The sequence below is a fragment of the Perognathus longimembris genome, chromosome 21, assembly GCF_023159225.1.
Source record: "Perognathus longimembris pacificus isolate PPM17 chromosome 21, ASM2315922v1, whole genome shotgun sequence".
In the NCBI taxonomy this organism is placed as follows: domain Eukaryota; kingdom Metazoa; phylum Chordata; class Mammalia; order Rodentia; family Heteromyidae; genus Perognathus; species Perognathus longimembris.
Window position 1 is genome coordinate 7,903,138 of NC_063181.1, and position 26,696 is coordinate 7,929,833.

At 55.1% G+C, this 26,696-nt stretch overlaps 1 protein-coding gene across 4 annotated transcripts in view; it reads left to right on the forward strand.

Annotated features, from left to right (window-relative positions):
• Loxl2 (lysyl oxidase like 2) overlaps positions 1-26,696 on the forward strand; it is a 61,279-nt gene that overhangs the window by 22,732 nt on the left and 11,851 nt on the right. For 2 of the 4 annotated variants that reach the window (XM_048330878.1, XM_048330879.1), the window contains exons 4-9: positions 6,559-6,770; positions 11,397-11,625; positions 14,603-14,786; positions 20,324-20,475; positions 24,020-24,187; positions 24,809-24,968. In XM_048330878.1, the coding sequence (XP_048186835.1) occupies positions 6,559-6,770; positions 11,397-11,625; positions 14,603-14,786; positions 20,324-20,475; positions 24,020-24,187; positions 24,809-24,968 (1,105 nt within the window). Of the gene's footprint in view, positions 1-6,558; positions 6,771-8,669; positions 8,677-11,396; positions 11,626-14,602; positions 14,787-20,323; positions 20,476-24,019; positions 24,188-24,808; positions 24,969-26,696 lie in introns of all 4 variants that reach the window. The other 2 variants (XM_048330880.1, XM_048330881.1) reach the window with 2 other exon arrangements.

Here is a 26,696-nt window from a genome sequence, read left to right on the forward strand (position 1 = left end):
CTAGCTATGTGTCCAGAGCGGCTGGCTGTGCTTACGCCGCCAGTCACTGCACTGCGAAACAGACATTTCAGATGCATCTCGGGATAGAGTCTCGAGTCAATTATCAAACTTTTTAAGAAAAAGAGATAGGCAGGAACAAATCATGTAATGTATAATACAGATCGTTTTTAAACTCAGTGACCAGAGCTTCCCCCCCTCCCCCCTACCCACCCCAGCACCTCAGAGCCTCTTAAATCCAGAGGCTTTGTTTCCTGTCTGGGGGGTGGGGTGGGGGTGGGCGGAGTGAGTGAACCAGCTGGGAAACACATTAGATAAGGACCGACGACAAAAGCAGCTGGCCTTCCAAGCAGCCTGCTCACCCGCAGGGTGGCACCCGGCCATGGAAGGGCCATAGACACAGACGTTGGCTGCGGCCCCTCCCTCCACTGTCCTTTTACTCACTTCTGGAAAGTTCTTTTGCACACAGCGGTTGGAAGACTACTGGAAACCCCGCGCGGAGAGATTCCCCTGTGGCCCATCTCTGACTGACCTCCGCGCGTGGGTTTCTCCCGTGTGACCCCAGGAGGCCCGAGGGCCAAGTGGAGGCCGAGGAGGGCGGAGCCCGGGGCAGCCCCTCGATGCCCAGCTCTGGGGGGGAACTGCGCACCCCTGCCCCTCCTCCACACGCTCACATTCTTCTAGAAGAGCGCTGTGGCCTGAAAGAGACTTTCTTTTCCTTTCACCACAGGGACTGAGCCCTGCTTTAATTTTTTTTTTTTTAATTCCGCATGTCCAGGCTTTTATAACTGACAGTCAGCTGCTAAATGCTTCCACGCGGGCCTCCAGGAACAGCTGCCTTTGCCTATGATAGCTGGAGGCACCAGGAAAAGATCTTTAGAGAGAATTCTAGAAATCGAGCACTTCACATTGTCTATTCCTCAGGCACAGGGGAAGACAGCGTGTCAGGAGGTACTGGGAGGTTGAGGAAAGAAAGGGGGTCTGCTTTGCACCGACGGCGTGTCATTTAGAAGGTTCTGGCTCCCCTAAGCCCCCATTAGGGGGGTCTCTCCCCTGGTGACTGCGGAACAGGTGGAAGGCTCTGCTCTGGTGGGAAGAAAAAAGAGTCACCAAACGGGGATCTGAGTGTCTGAAAAGCAGAAGGGTATCCGCGAACAGATACTAGGAGCCGTGCACATCCTAGCAAGTTCAGAAATGTGGCTCCTCCCGAAGAAGCCGGCCTTGGGCCAGGCCTCCTATCTAGCCTCGAAAGCCGCTGAGATGGTAAGCGCTCGCCACCACAGCTGGCTGAGAAGAGAAATGCGGAGCGAGATCAGAGGGAAATCGGCACCCTGGAAATGGAGCTGAGCTGGTGGGAGAAAGCGCCTCCCTGCTTTGGGGTGACAGCCCCGTCCTGTAGGGCAGGCTGGTGACATGACTGGGACAGGGCTAGTGGGGTCCAGCCTGGCTCTGCTCTGGGTCCACGTGGGTCATATGAGGTATCTCAGCCATGCTGGTGGCCAATGCTAAGGAATCCCCTCCCCCCTCCACACCCCCCTCCCCCCCGTGGAGTCAACGCAAGCGTCCGTCATGCATGCCTTCGCTCAGGTTTTTTGCTTTGTTGGTCTTTTTACACTGGTACTGGGGCTTGAACTCAGAGCCTAGACACTGTTCCTTAGCTTTTTTGGTTTGTTTGTTTGCTCAGGGTTGGCACTCTACTACTTGAGCCACATCTTCATTTCTGGCTTTTTTTGCTAGTTTATTGGCGATAAGAATCTCATAAACTTTCCTGCCCAGGCTGGCTCTGAACTGAGATTCTCACATCTCAACCTCCGGAGTAGCTGGGATTACAGGCGTGAGCCACCAGCACCCAGCTTCCTGGGAAGCGTAACTGAGCTCCCGGTGCTATGTGCGCACAGGATGAAAGGATTAGTGAAATGGACAGTCCTGCCCTTCTGACCTGTCTAGCCATGGAGAATGATCTCGGGACACACAGCTTTGCTCCATGGTGAGGGCTGTAGGGAGAGGTCTTGTGCGTGGTAAGATGCTCCGGCCCCTCTGGGATCTGCCTCATCTGTGGCCTCCAACACCCAGCCAGGGGCCAGAGCCGCCGCAGGGCCCGGGAGGCTGCCTGCCCGCCGCAGGATCTGCCCGCTCTCCACAGAGGCAGCCTCTGTTACTTACCCAAGTGCATCCAGATTGGAAAATCCAACCGGGAGCCTTTGATTTCTCCATCTGTATTGCAAAAGCTCCTGGTTTATAAGAGGAGGTCCAGACAGGCACCCAGCTTTTTCCTCTGGTGACATCAGTGTGACCTCAGCTCTCCACATCACCACACCCCACCCCCTCCGTCCCCACCACTCCCAAGCCGAGCAACAGAAGGTACAGGAATGGAGCCAGACGTGGCCATACATGCCTGTGATCTAGCACTTAGGAAGCAAGAGGATTGTGAGTTCAAGGCCAGCTTGGGCTTCCTAGCCAGATCCTGTCTCAAAAATCCAAAGCAACTGCAACAACACAATCGCCAAGGCCAGGTACTAGTGGCACATGCCTGTCCTCTTAGCTACTCAGGAGGCATGTTGGGAACCAGCCTGGGCAGACAAATCCAGCAAAAAGGCAGAAGGGAGGCGTGGCTCGTGTGGTAGAACACCAGCCAGCAAGAACGCGACGCCTTGAGTTCAAGCTCCAGCGTCAGCACAAAAGGAGAATACATCACTGAAATGCCTTCCTTTCCTCCCTGTCTTCCATCTGTCCCACTTGGAAGTCAGTTCCTTAAGGCAGGCTCTTAAACGATGAGTTCTGATTGGCTGGTCACCAGTGTGGCACATACAACGCACCTCACACTGCTCACTGCTAGTAAATTGTGACTTCTGCAGCACAGGGGAGGAGCCCGGAGCTTGGACCAAGATCCTGCCTTGCCAGTGTGCCTTAGGCCATTTGACTGACGTTGAGCTTCTAGGAACTGTGGGAAATAGACGCCCAATGGCCTCTTTCTTCCTGGCTTTCTTTCTCCTCTCCTTGATGAACTTTCCAAATAGGTGATGGAATTTACAAGTCATTGGCAGGTGCTACAAACCTTAAGGGACATTCATTCAGATGCAACTGGGGGGGGCGGGGGGAGTCCAGGTCTGACTGCTCCCTCCTGTAACCCCTTCTTTCCAGAGAGCAGGGCCCTGTCCCCGCTCTCCTTGGGTCTCCCTGCTAGCAGTGGGTGCTAGTCCCTCCCAGGGCCTCGCTGCATGCTGGGATGGGTGAGACCTGTGGAGGACACGTCCAGGGCTTCAGAGAGGCCTTGGGAGCCTCCCTTTGGCAGGCGTGGGCCTCTTGTCTGTGACAAGGGCACCGCATTCAGGTTTTACTTTGAAATGTGTGTCCCGTGATGAACCAGCTTCTGGGCTCCTGGACTTCATTTTGAGCTAGCAGGAGTTCCAGAGAGCCCCACGCTGCCTGAGAGCCCCACGCTGAAAACGAAAACTGTGTTTCTGTGTTGACCTTTCAGATCTTCTCCTTTGGAGCTAAACTTCTGTGGGGGAAAAAAAAAGCTAATCTAAACCCTTGTGGTTAGGGAAGGATTCCACGGCAGTGAGGTAGGAGGGAGGCCGTGCATGCGTGCATGTGGTTTCTAAGCAGGACATCTGCCCGCGGCTGGGGGAGCCGGGAGCTCGCACGTGGGCGGACGGCGTGCCACCCCACCGACCATTGCCGGCTGCCTCCTGTGGGCCCACGTTCAAGATCGGCAGGAGGCCCGGCTCCCCGCCTCCACGGACACAGCCCACTCTGACTCACAGTTCCTCCGCGGGGTGTGGCCTTCTACTTTCAATGTCCACTGTGCCAGGCAGACCCCGAAGGGGCCACCCAGAAGTTGAGATCCAGGCCTCCCCCCCTGTGGACCACCTTCAAGGCCACACACAAGACATCCCCACCTCCTCGAGGAGGGCGGCTGCTCTGAGACCGGTGCTCCGCCGGAGCCTGGACCACAGGCGTGGAGTCAGAACTAGATGGGCATCTTTGTTAACCTGCTGATTGGCTAGCCGAGCTTTAAGAAGCTGGAAAACCTTGCCAAGTTTTCTAGTGTTTTCCCTAGCCGCCTCCTCCTCGGTTGCCCTGGGGAGTGAGGACATGGGCATCGAGACCTGGGCACAGGGCCTGGTGTGCACTTGATTAGCCTCGGATCAGTGGTGACCATGTTTATTGGGTGACGGATGTAGGGAAGAAGCCTGGCAGGGTCCTTGGAGGAGTGAGGTGGTACTTTTGATGAACAAATGAATGAATGAGTGAATTCAAGCCCCATAGAATGGGAAGGACTTGGTTCTTTCGAGTGATAAGGACACATCCAAAGTTGGTGGAACCAGGGCAGAGCCTGTTCTGAACTCCTAACGCGTTGGAGAGAGCGTGTCTCTTTCCCTCTCCTCCACCCTCAGACACACAGACACCGATACCCTCAGACACTCACATCATACACACATCACCATCATCATCATCATCATTGGAGACCCATGGGACAGGAACACACACACACACACACACACACACACACACACACACACACACACCCTCATTCTGCACCCACCATCATGCACAGACACATACCAGCACTGGTATTGGCTCCCAGAAGCACACAGACTCACACATGGACCCACAATACACACACACACACACACACACACGAGATAGGCACACACACCACCACGCTCACCACACAGATATGCAAGCGCGAATGGCCGGGGTTCCGGGAATGAATGAGTACGGCGGCAATGGGAACCCTTTCCTCTTGCCCAGGCTGCGTTGCCTGGAGCCCAGGCATCCCGGGACCTGGGCACAGAGCTTCCCGATAGACCTGTCCGTCCAGGAGAGCGCCTTCCGGCCCATGTGGCCGCGCACTCTGGCTTCAGGCCGGGTGCTTGCCGCAGCTCTCCCCTGGGGAGCCTGCTGGGCTCCGGAGCTGGCCTTCCTCTCCCTATAGGACGGCGCTAGGGCCACGCCTCCCGCCAGCAAGCCTCCGCACAAAGCCGGGAGAGGGATCTGTGAATGGAATGAGGTCAGCCCGGCCTGCCAGGGACTGGCACTCCGACGGTACCGCTCCGCCTGGCATGCCACCCTCTGCCCGGGATGCCAGCGGTCTTCCGAGGTGGAGACAGGCAGGAGGAGGCTGGGCTGTGGGCTCACCCTGGCCCACGTGTCTCCGTGGCACGAGTCCTGTGGCCTGGTGAGGGCTGTAAAGGATCCAGGACCCAGGCTGGAAGACATAACCCTGCCCCTGGCGGCTTTCCTTCCGCTCCGCGTGGAAGGGAACCCGTGCCAAATGCCATCATTTCTAGGTCACATTCTTTCCGCCGCCTCGCGAGGAGCAGCGCCTGGCTTTGGCCCCTAAGCTGGCAGCAGGCGACGTGAATCCCCGGGCACCCAAAGAATGGCACCGTTCAGTGTCGTGGCTCATTTGCATCCTGGCTGGACATGGGTGGGACCGTCGGGTCACTGAGCTCCTCTTTCCAGCCTCGGTCTTCCCCAGCCCGTCTCTCCGGCTCTGCCCGGCCCATGGCACGTCTCACACGGTCCCCCAGGGCGGCCTGGAAGAGCAACTTGTAGTCAAGGACAACCGTTTCATTCTGCTGCTCGGGGGTTAAGAAAGAGGACACGCACACAAGACTTGGCCCAAGGGCCACGGGGAAGGGCTGTGGCCTTCCGGAAGTCGCCGTGGTAGGACAGATGCCATGGGTGTTTTAGAGAGTGCTCTTTGCTTACTGGCCCTGTGGTAGGAGGGACAGGGACTCAACTGAGGACAATCACAAGAGCTGGCCATGACCTGACTCGGGTGGGGTCGAAGTGAGATGATGGGTGGACGTGAGCTTCCTGAGGGTTGAGGAACACATGTGTCATGCCTCAGAGAAGCACAAACTGTCTGTGGCACTCAGGGAGCCCCGTCCCCAGTTCCTCTCATCCACCGTAGCCTCTGGAGACTCCACTCCTTCTGCCGTATTTCCTGGGACCCAGGCATGGCGTGAGCTGGGACGTTCCACCCCAGTGTGGAGAAGAGTCCATCCGGCAGGAAGCAAGTGGCTTCCTGTGAACCTTCCAACCTTTCTTCCCTGCCTTCCAGAATGATCTGCCCATGAGCCCCTCACAGCCCTCACCCCAGTCTCCACTCCAGTTGGCCCAGAAAGACAAGTAGGGTAGACTTCCCCCAGCCTACAAAGCATTCCAAATGTTGCCTTGACATGGCCAAGTAATATTCCAACTTAACTCCCCCTGGTCCCCAGCTCTGGGTCCCACACATGACATTCTCAACACTGGATGTCCACCCTCTCTCTCCCTCTCTCTCTCCCTTCCTCTCCACCCCCCCTGTCTTTTTGCTTCTCCTTGGGCTTGAACTCAGGGCCTGGGCTCTGTCTCTGAGATTTTTTTTGTGTGCTTATTGTTAGCACTCTACTGCTTGAGCCACAGCTTGTCTTCCAGCTTTGGGGTGATTAGCTGGGGAGGCTGGGGAGGTCTGGCTGGCTTGGAACCGTGATCCTCAGATCTCAGCTTCCTGAGTAGCTAGGGTGACAGGTATAACCCATCACTTGCATGCCTCCTCCTTCCCAGAGCCTGAACATCCAGGTGGAGGACATCCGGATCCGCCCCGTCCTCTCAGCCTTCCGCCATCGCTCCCCAGTGACGGAGGGCTACGTGGAGGTGAAGGAAGGCAAGAACTGGAAGCAGATCTGCGACAAGGACTGGACTGCCAAGAATTCCCACGTGGTCTGCGGCATGTTCGGCTTCCCCGGGGAGAAGATGTACAACACCAAAGCCTACAAGTAAGAGGGCTGGGGTAGGATGGGGTGGGGGAGGGCTGGGCTGCTACCCTCCCTGTCTGGTCCAAGTCAGTTCTGTGACTGTGATGGGCTGTCCGTGGTCTGTCCCGGCTGGACAGGCTGGCATCCCTCCAGGAGGAGACCCGCTCTGACACGGAGCGGTGTACAGTACGGGAAGGCGTAGCAGTCTGACAGGCAGCTCACCAGGGCAGGGACCAGGAGGGGCCGCAGAAGCTGCACAAGGGCCTTCCACTGGGATGGGCGAGGAGAGCTGTGACTTTAAGAGGAAATGTCTCCTTGCCCTCCGCCGTGATGACTCTGAACAATCCGGATATTGTCATTGAGAAATGATCAACTCAGTTCACTTCCAGGAACCCCGTTAAAGCTGGCAAGGTTGTGGTTCCCAAGATGAGGGAGAAAAGAAATAGTAACATACCATCACAAGGTCCTTTATATAAAAATAGTAGTTGCACCGGGTGTTGGTGGCTTACACCTGTCATCCTAGCCTACTCAGGTTCAAAGCCAGCCTGGGCAGGAAAGTCGTGAGGACTCTTATCTCCAATTAACCACCAGAAAACTGGAAGTGGAGCTGTGGCTCAAGTGGTAGAGCGCTAGCCTTGAGCTAAAGAGCTCAGGGACAGTCCTCAGGCTCAGAGTTCAAGCCCTGTGGCTGACAAAAAGAAAAAAGAAAAACAGTTGTCGTGTGTGTGTGTGTGTGTGTGTGTGTGTGTGTGTGTGATTCAGTATCTCACACTTGGTAGGCAGGTGCTCTACCACTTAAGCCATGCCTCTAATTCAAAGCTGGCTCCTGATACCCACTATCATGTGGATGTCGTGGGAATGGTGACCATACTATATTATTCAGCAAATCATGGCTAGAAAAAAAGCCCACACACATTCGGTACCCATGACTTCTCTTCCCCGAGTATTTTCTTTTTTTTTTTTTTTTTTTTTTGGCCAGTCCTGGGCCTTGGACTCAGGGCCTGAGCACTGTCCCTGGCTTCTTCCCGCTCAAGGCTAGCACTCTGCCACTTGAGCCACAGCGCTGCTTCTGGCCGTTTTCTGTATATGTGGTGCTGGGGAATCGAACCTAGGGCCTCGTGTATCCGAGGCAGGCACTCTTGCCACTAGGCTATATCCCCAGCCCTCCCCGAGTATTTTCAACGGGCAGTGAATCTGAGGACGTGGAACTCCAGAGCACAGAGGTCCAGCCGACTTTGGTTGTAGCAAGGTTTTTCCTGTCTCGTCTACATAATTGTACTGGTACCAAGTCCTGCTGGCCCCAGGCTTACCACATACCAAACATGGTTCTTTTGATGATGATCATGATGATGATCATGATGATGATCATACGATGAGATCTTTTTGTTTGTATTACTGACACAGGGCCTCCCATTTGTGACATTTCCATGTTTGCGTACAATTTGCCCTGCTCCAACTCACCTCTTCTTCCATCTCTCCCTCGTCTATCTTCCCCTCTTCTTAAGACAATTTCAGCAGGTGTCTTTGTTCTGTCTTCATGCGTGCCTCTCTGGTGACCCGTTCACCTCCCATGGGTACCTGTCCTCTCTCCTAATATAGCTTGTTTCACTCAGCTCCCCCAATTACCTGCTGGCACCTCAAAGCTTGGGTGTCCACACCTTCACTGCAAGTACGGTCAGCTTCCTCTACAGATCTGAGCTCTTCCTTATCTAGGCTTCTGAGCTAGACAGAGGAGCCGTGATAGTACTCAGAAGCCAATGTTTGTTTACGCTTTACACCTCAAGATCACCAGCCAGGACAAGCTCTAGAGTCATCAGCGTGTTTTGTTGTTTTGCTTTGAGCGTACTGGGTAGTGGTTCTGCAGTTCACATCACGGCTGGGGCGTTGGGCCTCTGACAGCGCTGGGCTCCAAAGGCAGAGGGCGTTTGGATGGACAGAAGAGACTTGTCACCCAGCCTGGGAGGACCTAGAAGGCACCGATGTCACCCTACTTGTGAAGGGAGCTCGATTCCTCACAGGGGTCTGTTCTCCGAAGGTCACACTTCACAGTGTGAGTGACAACTGGAGAATCTCACCGCAGTGGTAGTAATCCAGGGGTATCGGGGCCAAGTGGTGGCAGTCAACCAAAGGTACGAGGGGCATGGTTCCATGAAGGACCATCACAGGCATCTGACTCCTGCTGAACTTGTCCTTGGCTGGTTGAGTATGGTGCTCCCGGAATGCAAGGCCTACTAAGTACTTCTTTTTTCTGTTTTTGGTTGGTTGTAGGTCTTGAACTCAAGGCCTGGGTGCTGTCCCTGAGCTCTTTTGTTCAAGGCTAGCACTCCGCCACTTGGAGCCATAGCACCACTTCTGGTTTTCTGGTGGTTAATTGGTGACTAGAGTCTCATGGACTTTGCTGCGTGGGCTGGCTTTGAACTGAGATCTTCAGATCTCAGCCTCCTTAGTAGCTAGGATGACAGGTGTAAGCCACCAGTGCTCAGTTCTTACAAGGACTTCTTTTTTTTTTTTTTTTGGCCAGTCCTGGGCCTTGGACTCAGGGCCTGAGCCCTTACAAGGACTTCTTGATCTGCCTAAGTAGATACATCGGCCAAGCAAACAAGTCTGGATATGTGTGTGTGTGTGTGTATATATATATATTCATAACCCCAACCAATCGCCAGATTTGAGCACTTTGCAAACACAGAACTCCAGGATGAAAGGTCCCATCCCCTAGTGGGGCCCTAGTTGCCCTGCCAAAACCCTGTCCTGTTTTTTTTCTCCCAGCCTTTCCCTCGAGGGGCACTTTCTCAGTGGAAAGGACGGAGTAATTAGACCTTGAGGGCACTACTGCTCCAGGCCACGTAGACATTCATTCCTCTCGTCCCCATAGTCAGAGGAGGACTTGAAACATTTCAGCTGAAGTCACATGGTTCTAATGGATCTCAAAAAAAAACAAAAAACCCACCCCTGAGATCTCCCCGGATCTGGAGAACATAGTTGGAACAGACATCCTCAGCAGCTGGCAAGGTCGCCCCCAATCTGGCCTCTCCCCAGCCAGGGAGAGCTGCTAGGCTTCTCCACTCAAGCTTCATGTAATCACTGCAGCTCATTTCCTGCTCCGGCTCAGCGGGCTTCCCCCAGATCTAGTCATCCTTTCGATCTCCAGGCCTGGGGTGGGCTGCCCCTTACACACACACACACACACACACACACACACACACACACACACCCGTCCGCACAGCACGTACCACACACACCTCATCTCTGCAATCCTGGGGCCAGCGCCCAGGCCTCTCCCGCCAGTGAATGGAGGGAATCACGCCAGCGTGGGGGAGGGGTGCCCCCCCCCCCCCGCAGAGGGTCTTGGGTATTGCATTCCTGGGGGCTGATGTCAGATGGAATCCAGCCGTCTCAGGCAGCTCTGTGTGCTGGGGCCCTGCCCCTACCCAGTAAGAGCTCAGCACATCTGTTTCTGGAGAGGCTGGAGGTTGCTGACAGCTGGAAACAGGAGGCTCCTAGGGGTGCCTGGGCCCTTGTTGATGGGGCCCTGGGCCTCAGATGGGTGGGAGGAAGCCAGAGGAGCTAGCTGTGCTGGGATTGGGGAGGGGGGCGGTGTTCTGGAACTGTGGGGTTCCCCGCTCTGTGATGTCACTGTGGTACACTCACACCCTGAGTTCTCCCACGTTAAGGCAGGGTGATGGTGGGGGTCTGTAGGGTTTGCCCTCACTGCGTTTGCTGGGAGACAAAGCAGTTCTCCGGGGCGCTCTGTCAGCGGGCAGCCACTCCCAGGGTCAGCCCCCCCACAGTGGTTCCCCCACGGAGGGCTGTCCTGATTTCTCCCGGACAGCATCAGAGGACGGGGGGAGCTCCACCGCTGAGCCTCCTCCTTCACACACTGTTCCATCATTCAAGGCCCACGGACACGGAGAGCCTTGGGTGAAGTAGTCCTCATCAGTCCACCTGCAGGGCCTCCCTTCGTGTCTCCGTGTGTGTGTGTGTGTGTGTGTGTGTGTGTGTGTGTGTGTGTGTGCGTGCTGGTCCCAGGACTTGAACTCAATACCTGATGCTATCCCTGAGCTTTTTTCTTTTCTTTTTTGATCAAATCTAGCACTCTACCACTTGAGCCACAGCTACACTTCCAGCATTTTAGGTAATTGATTGGAAGTAAAAAGTCTCATGGGATTTAGTCACCCATGGCTCACGCCTGTCATCATAGCAACTTAGGAGGCTGAGCTCTGAGGGTCCCTGTTCAAAGCCAGTCCTGGCAGGAAAGTCCATGAGACTCTTGTCTCCAACGAACCACCAGAAACCTGGACCTGGAGCTGTGGTAGAGTGGTAGAGTGCAAGTCTTGAGTAAAAGAGCTCAGGGATAGCACCCAGGCCCTGACTTCAAGCCCCATGACCAACAACAACAACGTGTCTCCTGCAATGAGACAACAAATATCCTTGCTCGATGCTGGAACCATGCTATTGGACTTCCCAGCCACTACATCTGTGAGCTAAATAAACCTTGTATTATTTATAAATTACCCTAGTCTGTGATAGCCTGCTGTAGTAGCGGAAAACAGACAAATATACCTAACGGTCTTATGAAGCCCCCTCCACTCCGAAGGGAGCGAGCGGGTGGGAACCGGGAAGGCCGCTCACCCTGCCCCACCCCCGCAGAGCCTTCGCCGCCTCGAGGAGGAGGAAGCCGCGCTACTGGCAGTTCTCCATGAACTGCACGGGCACGGAGGCCCACATCTCCAGCTGCAAGCTGGGGGCCCCCGTGTCACGGGACCCCGTGAAGAACGCCTCCTGTGAGAACGGGCAGCCCGCCGTGGTCAGCTGCGTGCCCGGCCAGGTCTTCAGCCCCGAGGGACCCTCGCGATTCCGGAAGGCCTACAAGCCAGAGGTGAGGACAGGGCTGGAAGGACGGCCGCTCGCCGCCGGGGTGGGGCTGTGGGGGTCCCAGAGAACAGGAGGAACCCCGGGCAAGAGCGAGGAGAGCCCGGGCCAGCCGAGACCACCATGGCGGAGGGTGCTGTACAGATCAGACACCGTGTGCAAGGCAGCCACTTTGTCCTCAGGTGGCGCGTGACTCAGTTCACAGCAGGGGAGATGATAATGACCGGAGCTCCAAGCTTCCGCCAAGCTAGAAAGCCTGCCCCGACCACGTCCAGGTCCTCTGCCCTCTTGTACGCACGAGCCCCGCACAATGTGGGGGCGGGCGTGGGCATCACAGAAATGGGGGGGTCCCCATTGTCTCCCCCATTATCCCATTGATTCCTCAGGACAAGTGAATTGTCTCAGCCGTGGAAGGTTGACCCACTGGCTTCATTTTTTTTTTTCTCTTCTCTTCCTTTTAACCATACTGAGGTTTAAACCCAGGCCCTCGTGCTTGCTAGGCAAGGACTCTAGCACTGGAGCCACACACACGGGCCTTCTTTTGCGGTGGTTATTGTTCAGGACGTTTGCGTTTTGGCCCCAGCACTTCCTGCCAGACTCAGAGCCCTCCTTCCTCTGCATGGGGAGCATCACAGATGGACACCACCATACTTGTTGGTGGAGATGAGGTCTTGCTCACGTTTCCCCCCCCCCCCCCCCAGCCTGGCCTTCAACCAAGATCCTCTAGATCCGTGCCTCTTGAGTAGCTGAGATGACAGACTGGAGGTGGCAGGTTTTCTTATTTCCCCTCTTCTTTTTTCATAGATCCACCCAAGTGTCTGTTTGGGGAACTGGCTGGGGAGGCGGTGGTCCAAACTGGTAGATGGGACCACTCCTCAGAGGGAAGAGAGCGAGTGGGGGGGGGACGGTTGATCAGGGTTCCTGGGCCTGCCCTCACGTAGGCACGGTGAATTCCAGGCCAGGGGCAGACGGGAGCAGAAGAGCGAGCCTCCGCAGGGGGTGGGGGGAATGGAGGTGGGTGCAGGCAGTGGGGTCGTCCCTCTCCAGACTCTCATCTGTGGCTCCTTCCCCCCCCCCCCCCGCCGTCCCATCCTTCCCCTCCCCTCCTGCTTGCTAATCTCTAACCCAGTCTTGGCAAAGGGGTGGCTAGGGTAAAATGTCCACCCACAGAGATGGGAACCCAGGCGGGAGGGAGAGAGGCATTCTGGGAGCACAGCCCGGGTATGGGCCTCTTCGGAGTGACCTCCTGACTTCCCGGCACTTCCGGAAAGCAATAGCTGGAACCCCCTCATCTCCCGGGGGCCCTCAGAAGCGTACAGACGCATGCACCCCTGGACAGGGCCGTTTCCCCACCCCTCACTTTGGTGGCCACGTCCCTCCCCGGCCTGAGCCTGAGTCCCCAGCTCGCCTCCCGTGTCACCCAGAGTACCAGAGCCTACTGTTTTGGAACGCCTCTGCTGTGTGGTTTAAAGCAAAGTGATCCGATTCATACCAAACCAGTGACCGACACGGGAAGCTGACATCACCTTTTCCCTGGTTTCTGTCTTCCCTGCTGGGCTGGCTGGCCAGCTGCCCGGCCCCTGCGGGGCCTGGGCTGGGGCTGGGGTAGTTATTTGACACCCCACCTACATCCGTCTGGGGTCGGTGGAGGGGGCCCCCGCGTCCCACTCCACAGCCTGGGAAAGGAGGGGGGAGAGGTCACGGTTCTGCAGAAGATGGGCTGAAGCCAGCACTGTTAGTCACTACGTTCTCTTTTCCTTCTTGCTTTGTTTGGGCTTCCTTGGGGGATGCTAGTCCTGGGGTTTGAACTCAGGGCCTCACACTTGCTACCCAGCCATTCTACCACTTAAGCCACGCCTCTAGTTTTTGTTCTTTCTTTTTAAGTAAAATGTTCCTGAAGACGCTGGCTGGCTTATACCACTCCCTTCTGGCAGTGTCAGGGCGGCCCCTGAGGTCTGTGAACCTGGGTGTTGTAGCTGCAAACCGCCCCCCCTTCCCCGCGGGCCAGTCCTGAGGTGCTCTCAGATAAGGCTGGAGGATGGGGGACAGGCCTTGTTCCCACCTTCCCGGTAGGCAGGTGGCTGGTGCATGCGAATGTGTGGAACCGACCGCCTCCAGCCAGTCCTGCCTGGTCCTGGACACCGGGGGTGGGGTGGGGTGCGGGGGGGAGGGACTCCAGGAACTCATGGGCTGAGGACAGCCTGGGCCAGGAAAGAACACGGACTCCAGTCTGATCTGACTAGAAGAGCTACAGCCGTCAACACAGTAGGTGTCAGGAATCCCAGAGCCTCAGAGACTTCTGAGGTTCCCCCCTCCTACCCCCCACATACACACAGAGAAACGATGCCAACCAGAGTGGACAGATGCAGCCATTCCTTGTAGCCTACAAGACCCAATCCGCAGGGGCTTGCCTCGTGTGGAGATGAGGGCCACCGGTGAGCACTAGGGACATTTCCTGTCTGGAGGGACTGCATCTTTTGAAGACTCAGGCTGGTTTGGGCTTCAATGCGGAAGCATCTGGGCAGATGTGGCTCTCAGGTAGGGAAGGTCCGGTCACCTAGGACAGCAGCAGGTCTGGCTTTCTTGGCAGGCTCCACGCCCCAGGTCCCCCCGGCCTCCTGCCAGGGTGCACTGCACAACCATGAGCAGGGGAGGACTGTGATTCACTTGGGATCCGCAGGCCTGTAGGGTAGAAGCTTCTCTCCGTTAGCTCAACTGCTGGAAGCTGTGGGGTCAAGGGTGGAGAGATGGCGGATGATGGGAGCCAGGAGCCAGGCATGAGCTGGGAGATGGCTTGATGGGGGTCGCTGGTGGGCTCTCTGGTGGTCCCAGGAGAGCTGCAGAGGGGGCTTATGGGACCGCAGTGTGAGCCCCTTCCTTCCGCCTCTCCCATCCCCCCAAATCCAGCTTTGCGTCAGCTTCTAGACTGGGGAGCGGGCCAGTGGCAGAGCAGGGGAAGGACCCGGAACTCTGTCTCTTTCCAGCAGCCCCTGGTGCGGCTTAGAGGCGGTGCCCAGGTCGGGGAGGGCCGCGTGGAGGTGCTCAAGAACGGAGAATGGGGGACCGTCTGCGATGACAAGTGGGACCTTGTGTCAGCCAGCGTGGTCTGCAGAGAGCTGGGCTTCGGGACTGCCAAAGAAGCCGTCACTGGCTCCCGGCTGGGGCAAGGTAAGGAACGGCACGGCCGCTGGTCGAGCTGCTCTTCACGGGAAGATACAGCCCCGGGACCTGGAGCCACAAAGGCTGTGACTTCTTTGGGTTCATCTTGTTCCGCTCCCCGCTTCAGCAGTGGGCCCTCCATGAAAGGACCCCCGCTTCTCGCCAGTCAGTGCTAAAAGGGGTAGTAGAGAGCACTGAGCCCCCCCCCCCATTTTATGGATTTGGAAGCTGAGGCCCAGAGAAGGAATACGTGTGCAAGGTGTCCTGACCGAACCTTTCATCCGAGCAAGGAATGCTGCTGCGGAGGAGGGAGGGGTGAGGGGGAAGGTCTACTTGGAACCATGCTGCTGTTTCAAGGTGACCCGGAGCAGATCGCCTCCCCTACCTGCATGAGTCCCCCGGCCCCATGAGTACTCAGCCCTCCCCCTCCCTCCCGGAGAGCTCTGTGTGAACAAGGTATCTGTCCAAAGCTGACCAGCAAGCTGTAAGTGGCAGCCGATGGGAGGGGTGGGGGAGAAGGTGTTTGGGCCTCCGACAGGGCTAGGGTGTTCCATGCTATCAGATGTGGGGTTATCACCTCTACCCCCCCAAAATAAAAAGGAGGGTGGTGAGGACATTGACCACAGCCTGGGGAAATAATAGTCCTCACTCGCCACCATAATCCCTACTCCCTGTGGGACACTCTGCGATCCAGTGTTAAACCCCGTAGCCCCCGGCTCAGTTAACAGTCAGCAGCTGGGTGCCGGTGACTCACGCCTGTGATCTTAGTAAGTCAGGAGGCCGAGATCGGAGCATCTCAGATCTCAACAACCAGCCCCGGCAGTAAAAATCCAAGAGACTCTTATCTCCACTTAACCACCCAGAAGTGAAGCTATGGCTCAAGTGATAGGGTGGAAACGCTAAGGGAGAGCACCCAGGCCCCAAGTTCAAGCCTCACACAAGAGTACACAGCCTTTCCCCTGTAGCTCATCTGTCCAGTGCCATCTGCTGGTTTTCTGCAGCAGGCCACGCCTCGGACAGCCTTACCATGCCTCCCCGAGCTGTGAGGAGACTCCGTGGGCTGGGGACCCTCCTGGGTCATAGACAGAAGTGCAAGACAGGACCTCGACTCCTCTGGTCCACCAAATGAGGGACTGAGACTCAGGAGCACTTACCTGTGACTTCTCCAATAGTTGGCGGAGAGAAAGACTGACACCCTACGTCTTAGAGTTAGGGCTTCTTAGCCCAGTTTTGTTCATACTTGAGCTCTCTCCACCTCCATCCTTCAGCCTGGGCAAAGGTCGGGAATGTGCGCTGAAGGGTGTGAGCCCGGGGCAGCTCACTGGGCCACCTGACAGCTTTCAAGATGCCCAGGGACCAGTAGTAATCTTTCTCCTTCGTTCTAGTGAGTAAGTCAGGGGTCCTGGGGCTCCTGTGTCCCCACAGTCCACTGGTGGTTGTGGGTGTTTGCGCTCCCAAGGCCTACAGGGCCCACGCATTCTGAGGGATAAACAAGCCTGGGATGACAGGAACATTCCATCAGTCATGGGCGGGCCTTTGTGACCTCATTGTTCCACTGCCTCTAGCAGCCGAAGTTTTCCAAAAGCTGGGAAATTGGGCTTTTCTTTTGGGGGGTGGGGGCGGTGCTGGCCTTGCAAAAAGTCTTAATGATTTGCCGTCTCTTGCTACATTGGGTGGGCAACTCCCGCAGGCAGAATGGGAAAAGTACCCCCTGGCAATGTCGGGTTCAGGGTCAGTCCGTTGGTGCTGGCTGTCGCCAACAGACCAAGTGACCCCACCCAAGGTAGTGGCTACGTTGAGTAATCTGAGTCCTGGTCTTGGCCCAGCTACCTGCTTTCCTGGTGACCTTGAGCAGTCTTCTAGACCTTGGACTCTCTACTGTAAAACCAGGTGTCTGGATGGGTGATGTGCGTGAGGCTCTGGCTCCAGCAGGAGAGGACAGATTTTAGTCATAGACAGCTCTACCTCTGCACTTCGGGACACCCTTCATCGGGGCTGCAATTGCTTGTTGCTCTATCTACTTCTCCCTAAGACTAAACTACACGACAAGAACAGGCCTATGTCTGTTACCGAGATGTAACCGAGATGTACCGAGATGATGTGAATGAATATATTCCCATGGAGTAAGTTGGGTCCACTGAAGAAACACTCGGTGAAGAAGTTCCAGTACTCTAGAACAGCTCTGTCCAATAGAAATGGACTGGAGGCTTGGATTAAGTGGCAGAGTGCCAGCCGTAAATGAAAAAGCTGAGCAAGTATGAGAGGCTCTCAGTTCAAGCCCTAGGGCTAACATGAAAAATAAAAAAAGAAATATAGCACATGCCATGTATGTAATTTTGAATGCTCTAGTAGTCACATAAAAATACAAAGGAAGCCAGGGGCTGGTGGCTCATGCCTGTAATCCTAGCTACTCAGGAGGCTGAGATCTGAGGATCACAGTTCAAAGCCAGGCAGAAAAGTCCATGAGACTCTGTAACCCTCAAAGATTCAAAAGTGGAGCAGTGGCTTAAGAGGCCTGGCCTTGAACAGAACTAAGCTAAGGGACTGCACAGGCCCTGAGTTCAAGCCCCAGGACTGGCGTGCGTGCACACGCACGCACGCATACACACACAAATAGTACCTTTCCTTTAACCCAGTCTATTCAAAGCATTATGATTTCAACATGTAACGAAGGCTATTGCTCACGTTTTTATACTGTAGCCATGGAAATCTGGTGTGTATTTTCCACTGACGGCACGTGTTTGCACTAGCTAACACAGGCAGTGTACTGAGCAGGGCAACTCCAGCAGAGTGACTTTACAACCCTTTGCCCACGAAGAGAAATACCTGTGGCAAACCTGTCATGCACAAAACTGAAGCAAAAGAGGAGAATGCCCTTCGGGGGAGGGGGAGGGGACACAATTTGTGGCTCTTCCATTGGAGTTGCTTACATTTGCTAAATTAGGTTCCTCCACACAGGTGGTTTCTTTGTGTTAAGACCTGGCATCTTCAAGTCATTTTTGCTGTTAGGATATCTGACTAGTCAGAGGAGCTTGTGACTTGAGCACCTATTTCTTATAACTTGTTTTTTTAGTCAGTCATGAGGCTTGGACCCAGGGCCTTGGTGCTATCCCTGAGCTTTCTCACTTAATGGTTAGTGCTTTACCACTTTGAGCCACAGGGACAATTCTGGTTTTCTGGTGGTTCACTGGAGATAAGAGTCTCATGGACTTTCCTGCCCAGACTGACTCTGAAACATGATCTTCAGATCTCAGCCTCTTGAATAGCCAGAACTACAGGCGTGAGCCACCAGCACCCAGCTTCTTACAACATTTATGGGCAGTCTTCAGGCAGAAGAATGGCTGTTTGAGGCATTCTTACAATTGTACATCTGGGACAAGATCAGAGAAATAGTTTTTCTACATATTGTAATTAATGGAGAATGGGACATGGTGGTGGTGGGGAATGTGTGTGCTTTGTTTAATAGTGTTCAATCTTGCAGTACTCGTTGTTTTCTGTCTTCACCCCTACTTCTAGCTTGTTTTGATTTCCACATCACTGTCCCTGTTCAAAAGCTGTCTACATTTGATTGTCTTGATTTCCACTGTCCCTGCCTCAATCTACCTTTCAGTTCCCAACAGCTAGCACACAGTTTCATCTGTGTGGACACTATGTGAATATCTCCTGTCTGGCAGGCACTGGCGGGGAATATACAAAGGGAACCTACAGGGTCCCTTCCCTTCCCAATCATTTAGACCTGGGGAGATAGACATTCAATGACAGGGGCCAGCGTAAAGCAGAGCAGCCCTAATGTAAAGTGCGGTGGGGGCCAGAAGCTTCTGGAAGGAAATGAAGACCTACTGGGAATCAGCTAGCTGTCCACGGGAGGCAGAGTGGCCTGGTAGAAGGAGGGCTGGGTCCGTGGAGGAGCCACCAAGCCTTGTGTGGAGTAGCCAGAGCTTGGATTCAAGTGGGGAGCCAGAAGGTGCAGGCCACAGAGACCATCAATGCCCACGGAGCCTGCGCACTTCTCCCTAAGGGCAACGAGAAGCCACGGGGAAACTTCCCGAGGAGGAGTAACACGATCCCACAATCCCCAACAATCCAACGTGTATTTAAGCCTCTCTGGGGTTGCTATGTGGTGAAGAGCTGGCGATGTGCCCGAGGCCGTTGGAACAGCCTGGAGGCCGCAGGCTGTCCTAGCACAGGTAGATGACAGGGTTATGAACTGTCACTGTGGTCGAGCAGAGGAGAAACAGAGCACTCGGATTTGGAAGAGTGAGCGGAACGTGATGGGTGGGTTGTCTAGGATGGAGGAGGTCAAGAAGGAGAAGCCAGAGTTGACCTCTGGGTGCTGGCAAGAAAGAATAGCTGGGTGGTTGAAGGGTACCACTTATTTCCTGGAACGGGAGGGGCTGGCAGGGAATCCAGCCCGGGAAGATGACAGAGAGGATAAAAAACAACAGGCAACACTTGCCCGGAGTTTGTTCTGATGGGAGGAACTTGCCAGAACTGAGAGACACAACCCCAGTGAGGGAATGGGGTGAAGAGGATGAAAATGCGGGTGACTGTTTAATGGGGTTCTGGGTTTCCTTGGGGGATGGTGAAAAAGTTCTAGAACTGTGTACTGTCAGTGGTTTCTCAACATTGAGAAGGACCCTCCTGCTACTTTAAAATGGTTAAATCTTATCATCCTTGTCTTTTACCGTAATGAAAATTAGGTTTAGAGGATGAGGGACAGGACCCCAACAAGGAGGTGTTGAAGAGATCAGAAGGACAGAGAGTCAGTGGCAGAGCAGAGTCCGAGACGATGGGGGCTGGTGTACCCACAAGCCCCCGAGAAGGACGAGACGTGGCCGGGCGCGAGGGGCTCAGCAGACGGCTGCTTTTGTGAGCTGAGCTGATGGAGTGGACGGGCCTGGGCCCCCCTCGCCCCCGCGGTGGCAGGCTCACTCTGTTACCCAGCATCAGCAACGAAAGCTTCCTTCCCTTGTCGCTGAGGGCCACGTCTGAGCGTCTTCCCATCTGCCCCTCCGGTCCACCGCCTACCTGGGATGTCCACCTGCAGGCCTGGCTGGGCTCGGTGCACACAGAGCTGGCAGGAACCGGGCAGAGCGGAGGCACTGGGGCATTGAACGGTCTCTGAGCCCAGCTGCGATTAGCCCTTTGTGAATTTCCTGCATTCCATCTCTACCGTCATCTCACAACTCCCTTTTCCTGACTCCAACCATCCACTTCGTGTAAGCCTGTTTGCTGTAGGGACCCTCATAAATGCTCGGAGAATTGAAGTTGGGGAGGAAACTTAGACAGGTCCAACCCCTTTGTTGATGTAAAGAAGTCAATGTTCAGTGAGGGCGAGTGACCTGGCTAAGGTCACACTGATGAGAGAACTTTCTTTGCTCTTACAGCGAGAGTGAATCAGTCCTCAAACAAGTAGCCATAAGAGGCAGTTAGAGTTCTGAGGATGGGAGAGGTGGCTTCTTATTGTCTAGGACTTTCTTACTGGTTTCAGACACTTTTCTTCAGATGCTTTTACAGTGTATGTTTCTTCCCCTCCGTTCCGCCAGGGATCGGACCCATCCACCTCAACGAGGTCCAGTGCACAGGGACTGAGAAGTCCATCATAGACTGCCAACTCAACACCGAGTCGCAGGGCTGCAACCACGAGGAAGATGCTGGCGTGAGGTGCAACATCCCCATCATGGGCTTCCAGAAGAAGGTGAGGACACCCAGTGCCCAGAAGTGGCTACGCAGTGAAACCCCCAGGGCATCTAGATGCTTCGAAGCATCCTACAGGATGCTCTGAGATAAACCCAGTAGGGGCTCAAGGTACACGGCTATCTCTGTTCGTATCATTTGTCCCCTCACATTTGAAAGTGTGACAAGTGAGAAGACACAGGAACAAACACCACCTCCACATTGGCCAAGGATGGAGCCTGCAGCTGGGGCTGGGTAATGGCTGCTCTGGGCTGCAGTACGATGGGAAGTCTTTCCTCTCTGCAAGGGACTTACCGTCCACCACACCTGGGATGCGCTTGGCACGCATCCTTGCAAGGACCTTGCTATCCACACAGATAGCAGGCCGCCTGCAGAGGCTGCCAGTGTGAGCACTGTGCAGAGAGCACTGGGCAAGCAGAGGCGACAATAATGGGATCAACAGCATTACAACCAAGGTCACAGCCCTGTGTTCCGGCAGCAGGGCCTCTAAAGCCTGCCCCGTGTCTTCTGCGGTGGGTGGCCTTGTCCTTGGAGGTAGCCAGCAGGGTGAACTCCCCCTTGTCATGCAGGAGGTCTATCCCATGCTACTGACATGCCCAGGAAATCCTACCAAACCCTCCTCTCCCGGGCCTCAAACCATCAGGTCTCATGCACCATGTGGTACAGAGCTGGCCCCCTGGCTGTGCTTATTTAAGCAGTGAGCAAATGCAGACACCTCAGGCTGCAAGGTGCTTCCCCAGCTGGCTCTCTGCTTGGATGGCACTCTTCACGTGCACCGGGTCCTCTCCCAGATGCCTTTTCCGGAAGGTGTACCTCTAGGTAGATGTAGGTACTCCAGTGTGGCCGCCAGCCAGGGCCTCCAAAGCCTGTCAGCAGCAGCCCCGAGCAGTCAGTGCTTCTGAGCTTTGTCTCCATCTCAGCAAGCACTGCCAGAACAAACTAGCACCCTCTGGGGCTCGAGCCATGGCCGTTGGTTTTCTCACAGTTCTGGAGGCTACAGACCCAAGTCAAGGCATTAGCAGGGTCAGTTTCTCCCAAGGCCTCTGTGCCTCTGGCCCGTGGATGGCCACCTTCTCTTGTTTTTGTTTGTTTGTGCCACCACTGGAGCTTGAACTCAGAGCCTCGCTCTCTCATTTCAGTTTTTTTTTTTTTTTCCTCTTAAAGCTGGCACTTTACCACTTGAGCCACGGCTCCACTTCCAGCTCTTTGTGGATTAGTTGGAGGGAAGAGTCTCTCCAATTTGTCCTAAGTGGCTTCAAATGGGGATTCTCAGATTTCATCCTCTTGAATAGCTAGGATTACAGGCATGAGCTACCGGGGTGCAGGCTGGCCATCCTCTCCTCCGTGTCCTCAAAGGACCTTCGCTCTGCATTGCTGCGGTCCTGGTGTCTTCCTCTCCTTATAAGGACATCAGTCCTGTTGGATGAGAGCCCGCCCATAGGACCTCATGTGACCTTAATTACCTTCCTAAAGGCCCCTTCTCCAAATACAGTCTCATGTTGGAAGTGAGGCTTCTGCCGGGGACACAATCAGGCCTCACAGTCTCCAACTAGCTGATTTACTTGTCTTTGAGTCGTCAATCTCCTCCCAGCCCTGTTCAGTGTTGAAACCTCTACCGAATGGCAGGTGAACACTGATGATTTGAGTTTCTTTTGTCCCAGCCAGAGCCAAGCCTGATTTCCTTCCTTACTGGGAGACGGAGCAGAGTTACAGCAGGGGGCTCTCTCTGCAATCTGTGTGTGTGTGTGTGTGTGTGTGTGTGTGTGTGTGTGTGTGTGTGTGTGTACAGCTGACTTGCAACTCTTTCAGTTCACCCTGAACTGTGGCCTGGCCTTGTATGGTGTGAGCTGGGATATTTCCTTTTCCTTACATGTTAGCATCTGGGTTGGATTTCCTTCCCCACGGCCTCCCATACCAGGCATGGACTAGTTTGGGAATAAAACCGGATCATTCTCCCCAGAAATTCACCCTGGGGTCATACACAGCGTGGGATTATGAGAAAATCCAGTGACAATGGGAGGTTTGAGTGCATGTTGCAGAACCAAGGGCCTGGACTCACAACCTTGGCAGATCATTTGCCGGGTTGTAATCCCAGTGACTCACGAGCCTGAGATCTCAGGATCACGGTTCAAAGCCAGCCTGGGCAAAGTCTTTGAGACTCCGATCTTCAATTACCCACCAAAAAGCCAAAGTGGAGCTATGGCTCCATCAGCTTTGAGCAAAAAAGCCAAGTGAGAACAAGGTCCTGAGTTCAAGCCCCAGCAGAAACACAAAAACAAACAGAAAACCATGGTGAAGCCTGGAAGTGTTTAATGTTCCCAGCTCATGTTCAAAGATTGGCTGCCTGTATTTCACTCCCACCTTCAAAGCCCCAAACTGCTGTCACCAAGAGCCAACGGCACAGGGGAAGAGAAGTGTCCCGGCTGTCACAGGAGGCCTGGAGAAGGCCTCCCCTCCCTGGCCTGCTCATCGGGTGATGATGGACAAGGTGCTTTCCACCCCGAGGCCTTTCACAGTTCTATTGTGGCTGGTGAGGTCAGGTTTGTGGAGGGCTCATCCCAAAGCTAACATGAGCGAATGCCTACAGTCTCTGTCACCATGCCCCGGTGCCCGGCCTGGCCTGGACATCAGCCTCACCTGGCCCACAAGGAGGTTGGCCGGGGGAGTGGACCGGGATGGAGACCAGAGGCTGGCTGACTTGTGCCTTGTAAAGAGAGCTGCCATTGAAGACAAGAGAGAGGGCTTTGAGAGGGATAAAATCAAGTGCCATGGTGAGACCAGGCGCAGAGCACCGAGGACGGGGCTTAGCCTGGCAACCCCATCCAGGCCGCAGCTCTGGCTCAGCACTGCCTGGCTTTGCAAGATGCTTTGGAGGTGAGGTAGCAAGAGGGCTTCCTTGATCGGTCCTGGGGTTGACCACACGTCCCTCCGCCACGTGACTGTGCGAGGCGTGCAGGCGCGTGTCCTGCAGGGCCTTGCCCAGGACAAGCGTGCCGTGTCTCATGTGAGCAGAGTGTGCCGCTCTGTGTGCTCCGTGCCATGGACCAGATCCGGCACAAAGCAGAGAACACACACCCGATCTAGCAGCTTCAGGGAAACGCCACCGTAGCCCATGGAGTCCAGTATGCCTACGGAGGAGAAGCTGGGCACAGGGGGGGGACTCAAGGCTGTCATCCTAGCTACTCGGGAGGCTGAGATCTGAGGATCACAGTTGTAAGCCAGCCTGGGCAGAAAAGTCAGTGAGACTCTTATCTCCAATAAACTATGTAGAAAAAGCTGGAAGTGGAGTGTGGCTCAAGTGGCAGGGCACTAGCCTTGAGCAAAAGCAGCTCAGGGACAGCGCTATGCCCTGAGTTCAAGCCCCGGGACCAGCGAGAAAAGAAGGTGGTGTATGGTGGTCCGGGTGTCTGAGTGGGGTCTCACCGCAATGCCATGCTAGCACGGTGCTGCCCCCCGGGGGGCTTTGCAAGGGCAGCTACGGCCGCTCAGGATGGCGGGAAGCTCCCTCCCGTCCCGCTGACCGCACCGCTTCCTCTCGTCCACAGCTGCGCCTGAACGGGGGCCGCAATCCCTACGAGGGCCGAGTGGAGGTGCTGGCGGAGAGAAACGGGTCCCTGGTGTGGGGGACGGTGTGTGGCGAGAACTGGGGCATCGTGGAAGCCATGGTGGTCTGCCGGCAGCTAGGCCTGGGGTTCGCCAGCAGTGCCTTCCAGGTGAGCAGCACGGGCCTCAGAGCCAGCCCTTCCCCCTCCTCCCCCAGCCCCATCCAGCCCATCTTTCCCCGTCATCCCTCAGCCCTCCCCAGCCACAGGGGCAGGATGGGCCCAGGCCCCACTCCCCTGCCCGTCAAGAGGGCTGGCCCTCCCTGTTCCGGCAGGAGCCGCGTAATGGCCTCCCTCCCACGCCTCCACTCTCCTCCCTGTGACACGGGATGAAGAATCTCCAGTCCTCAGTGTCCTGGCTCTAGACCCACCTCGAGGACTAACCTGACCTCAGGCCCCATCTTCACGAAAACAAGTTTTTCCAAGGAGGGGAGGGAGAAAGGAGAAGAGAGGGAAGTTAGGACGATGAGTTTAGCATGCAAGCTTAAGATCAGTTGCAGTCTTGGTTCTGCTTTCCCTGGGGGAAAGGGGCAGAAACCAAGGGTCAGGGTCAGGTGGCCAGGCGCTCACTCATGAGTTCTTCATGGCTGGTGTGTCTCCACTGTCTCCATCTGGACAGCGGATCATAAATAATAACACTTTGGGATTATTGTGAGGCTGTCGATCGACACGTTATGTGCAAGTGATCATTCGAGCTGACTTTCTGGCCGGGTCATGTGCTGATTTCCCCAGGAGACCTGGTATTGGCATGGAAACATCGCAAACAAAGTGGTCATGAGCGGGGTGAAGTGTTCGGGAACGGAGCTGTCCCTGGCCCATTGTCGCCATGATGAGGATGTGGTCTGCCCCCAGGGCGGGGTGCAGTACGGTGCTGGAGTTGCCTGCTCAGAAAGTAAGAGTTCCTGGGGTTCACCTCCCCCCCCCACTCTGCCCTCCACCCCTCCAGAGGAACCCACAGAGCTGGTAGTTATTCTTCCCAAGGCTCTGAGGCCTCACCATGAATTCTGACGAAGTAGAAAGAACCAGGGTGCAAAAGGCATAACTGAGCCTCATGCGGCAACCATAGGACCTTGGTTGATGACATGGAGAGGAAACAGAAGGGACGTCTGGGAGCCTTGGGTTCACGTCTCAGGATCTCTGCTGACTGTGTCAGTGAGCTCAGAATTCCGGGGCTGAGGGCTTCCTCTTCGTGCAGGTAAGTGGGGAAGACTACCCTTCGGCTGGGGTTCAGGATGCAGATCAAGGGCACAGTGGGCGCTCTGGTAGGCCAGCGTCCCTCCTTCCAGCCTGCCCTGTGGATCATTGAGTTTCTGTTCTCACGCTCAGGAGCCAGCTAGTACTTCCCTGGGGCCCTGGAGATGGGGCATTTGTAAGAGGATAGAATGTCTTGTCACAGCTCAGGAAGGTCCCCGCCCTTGCCCAAAGAGCCCAACCCTGTCTTCTGCTCTACATGAAACCACTTCTGTCACATGGCCAGGAGCTGGCCTGCCATCTCAGCTAGCCACTGGGGACTATGCTTGCCACTACTCCTACACATAGCCTGGGCAGATCGCAAGCTATTTCTTCCTGTTGGAGAAGAGCCATGAGGAGGTCACTGCCCTTACAACTCCCCTGGAGGAATGTGGCCAACAGAGCCATGGTCACACCTCTTCCAGGGCTGTGTCTATATCCTTTCACTTATGTTTGCAGTACCCCATTATTTCCAAAAGGAAACGAAGATCATATGAACCAGAACAAAATTCAAGACAGCATAAGCTGAAAAACAGGTAGAAGGAGATCAGAACTGACACAAATGGATCTCGTGGATTTTAAAACTGTGTACCATGGAGATCCTGTACACTAACCATGGGTACACTTGTTAATTTCACAGTGGGCTTCCTAGCAACCCAAGAAAAGAGGGAAAACTGCTCACTAATCATTTATAGTACCCATGAAATAGAAAATTAACTTACAAGACAATCGAAGTCCATTATTCTGGATACTGAGATCAAAGGGAATGCCTCTGGAAGAGAACGGAGAGTTTGGAGATGAACAATAGCCTCCATATCCCATGGCAGAAATGAGTTTTAAGAGCCCATTGCTAAGCATACTCGTCCAGCCTAAGCCGAAGGCCCCACTCCATGTGTCCCTAGAAGGTGCAGAAACAGGCTCTTACCTATCTGGCTAGTGCCCGTGAGGTTATTTGGGAAGAGGAAGTCATTCTGCAGGCAGCCTTTATCATTCTTCCCACCCACCAGCTGCATGCACCCCAAATCTACAGCCTTCCTTCTTGTTGTTCTCCCACCATGCCCACGTCCTTCTGTCCTGTGACTGCCTGAGCCCACGTGGCCACCTTCCCTGCTGTCCCTTGCAGTGGCTTCTCATGGAACCCCAATGCTCTCCAATCCCTTCCCTCCACAAGGCCGGAGCCAATACTGGCCCCGCTTCTACTCTCTGTGTTCAAATCCCACCCGATGTCTCCACCACGTTTAAGAGAACCAAAGGCCACGCACGGGGCTCCTATAATCCTTTCGGGCCACCTCCTGCTATCCTCGTGTCCCCACCACCATGAGCTAGCTGCTTTGTGCCTCAAGGCCCTGGCACAAACCACTCGTTTTACCTGAAGTATTCTATCCTCCCT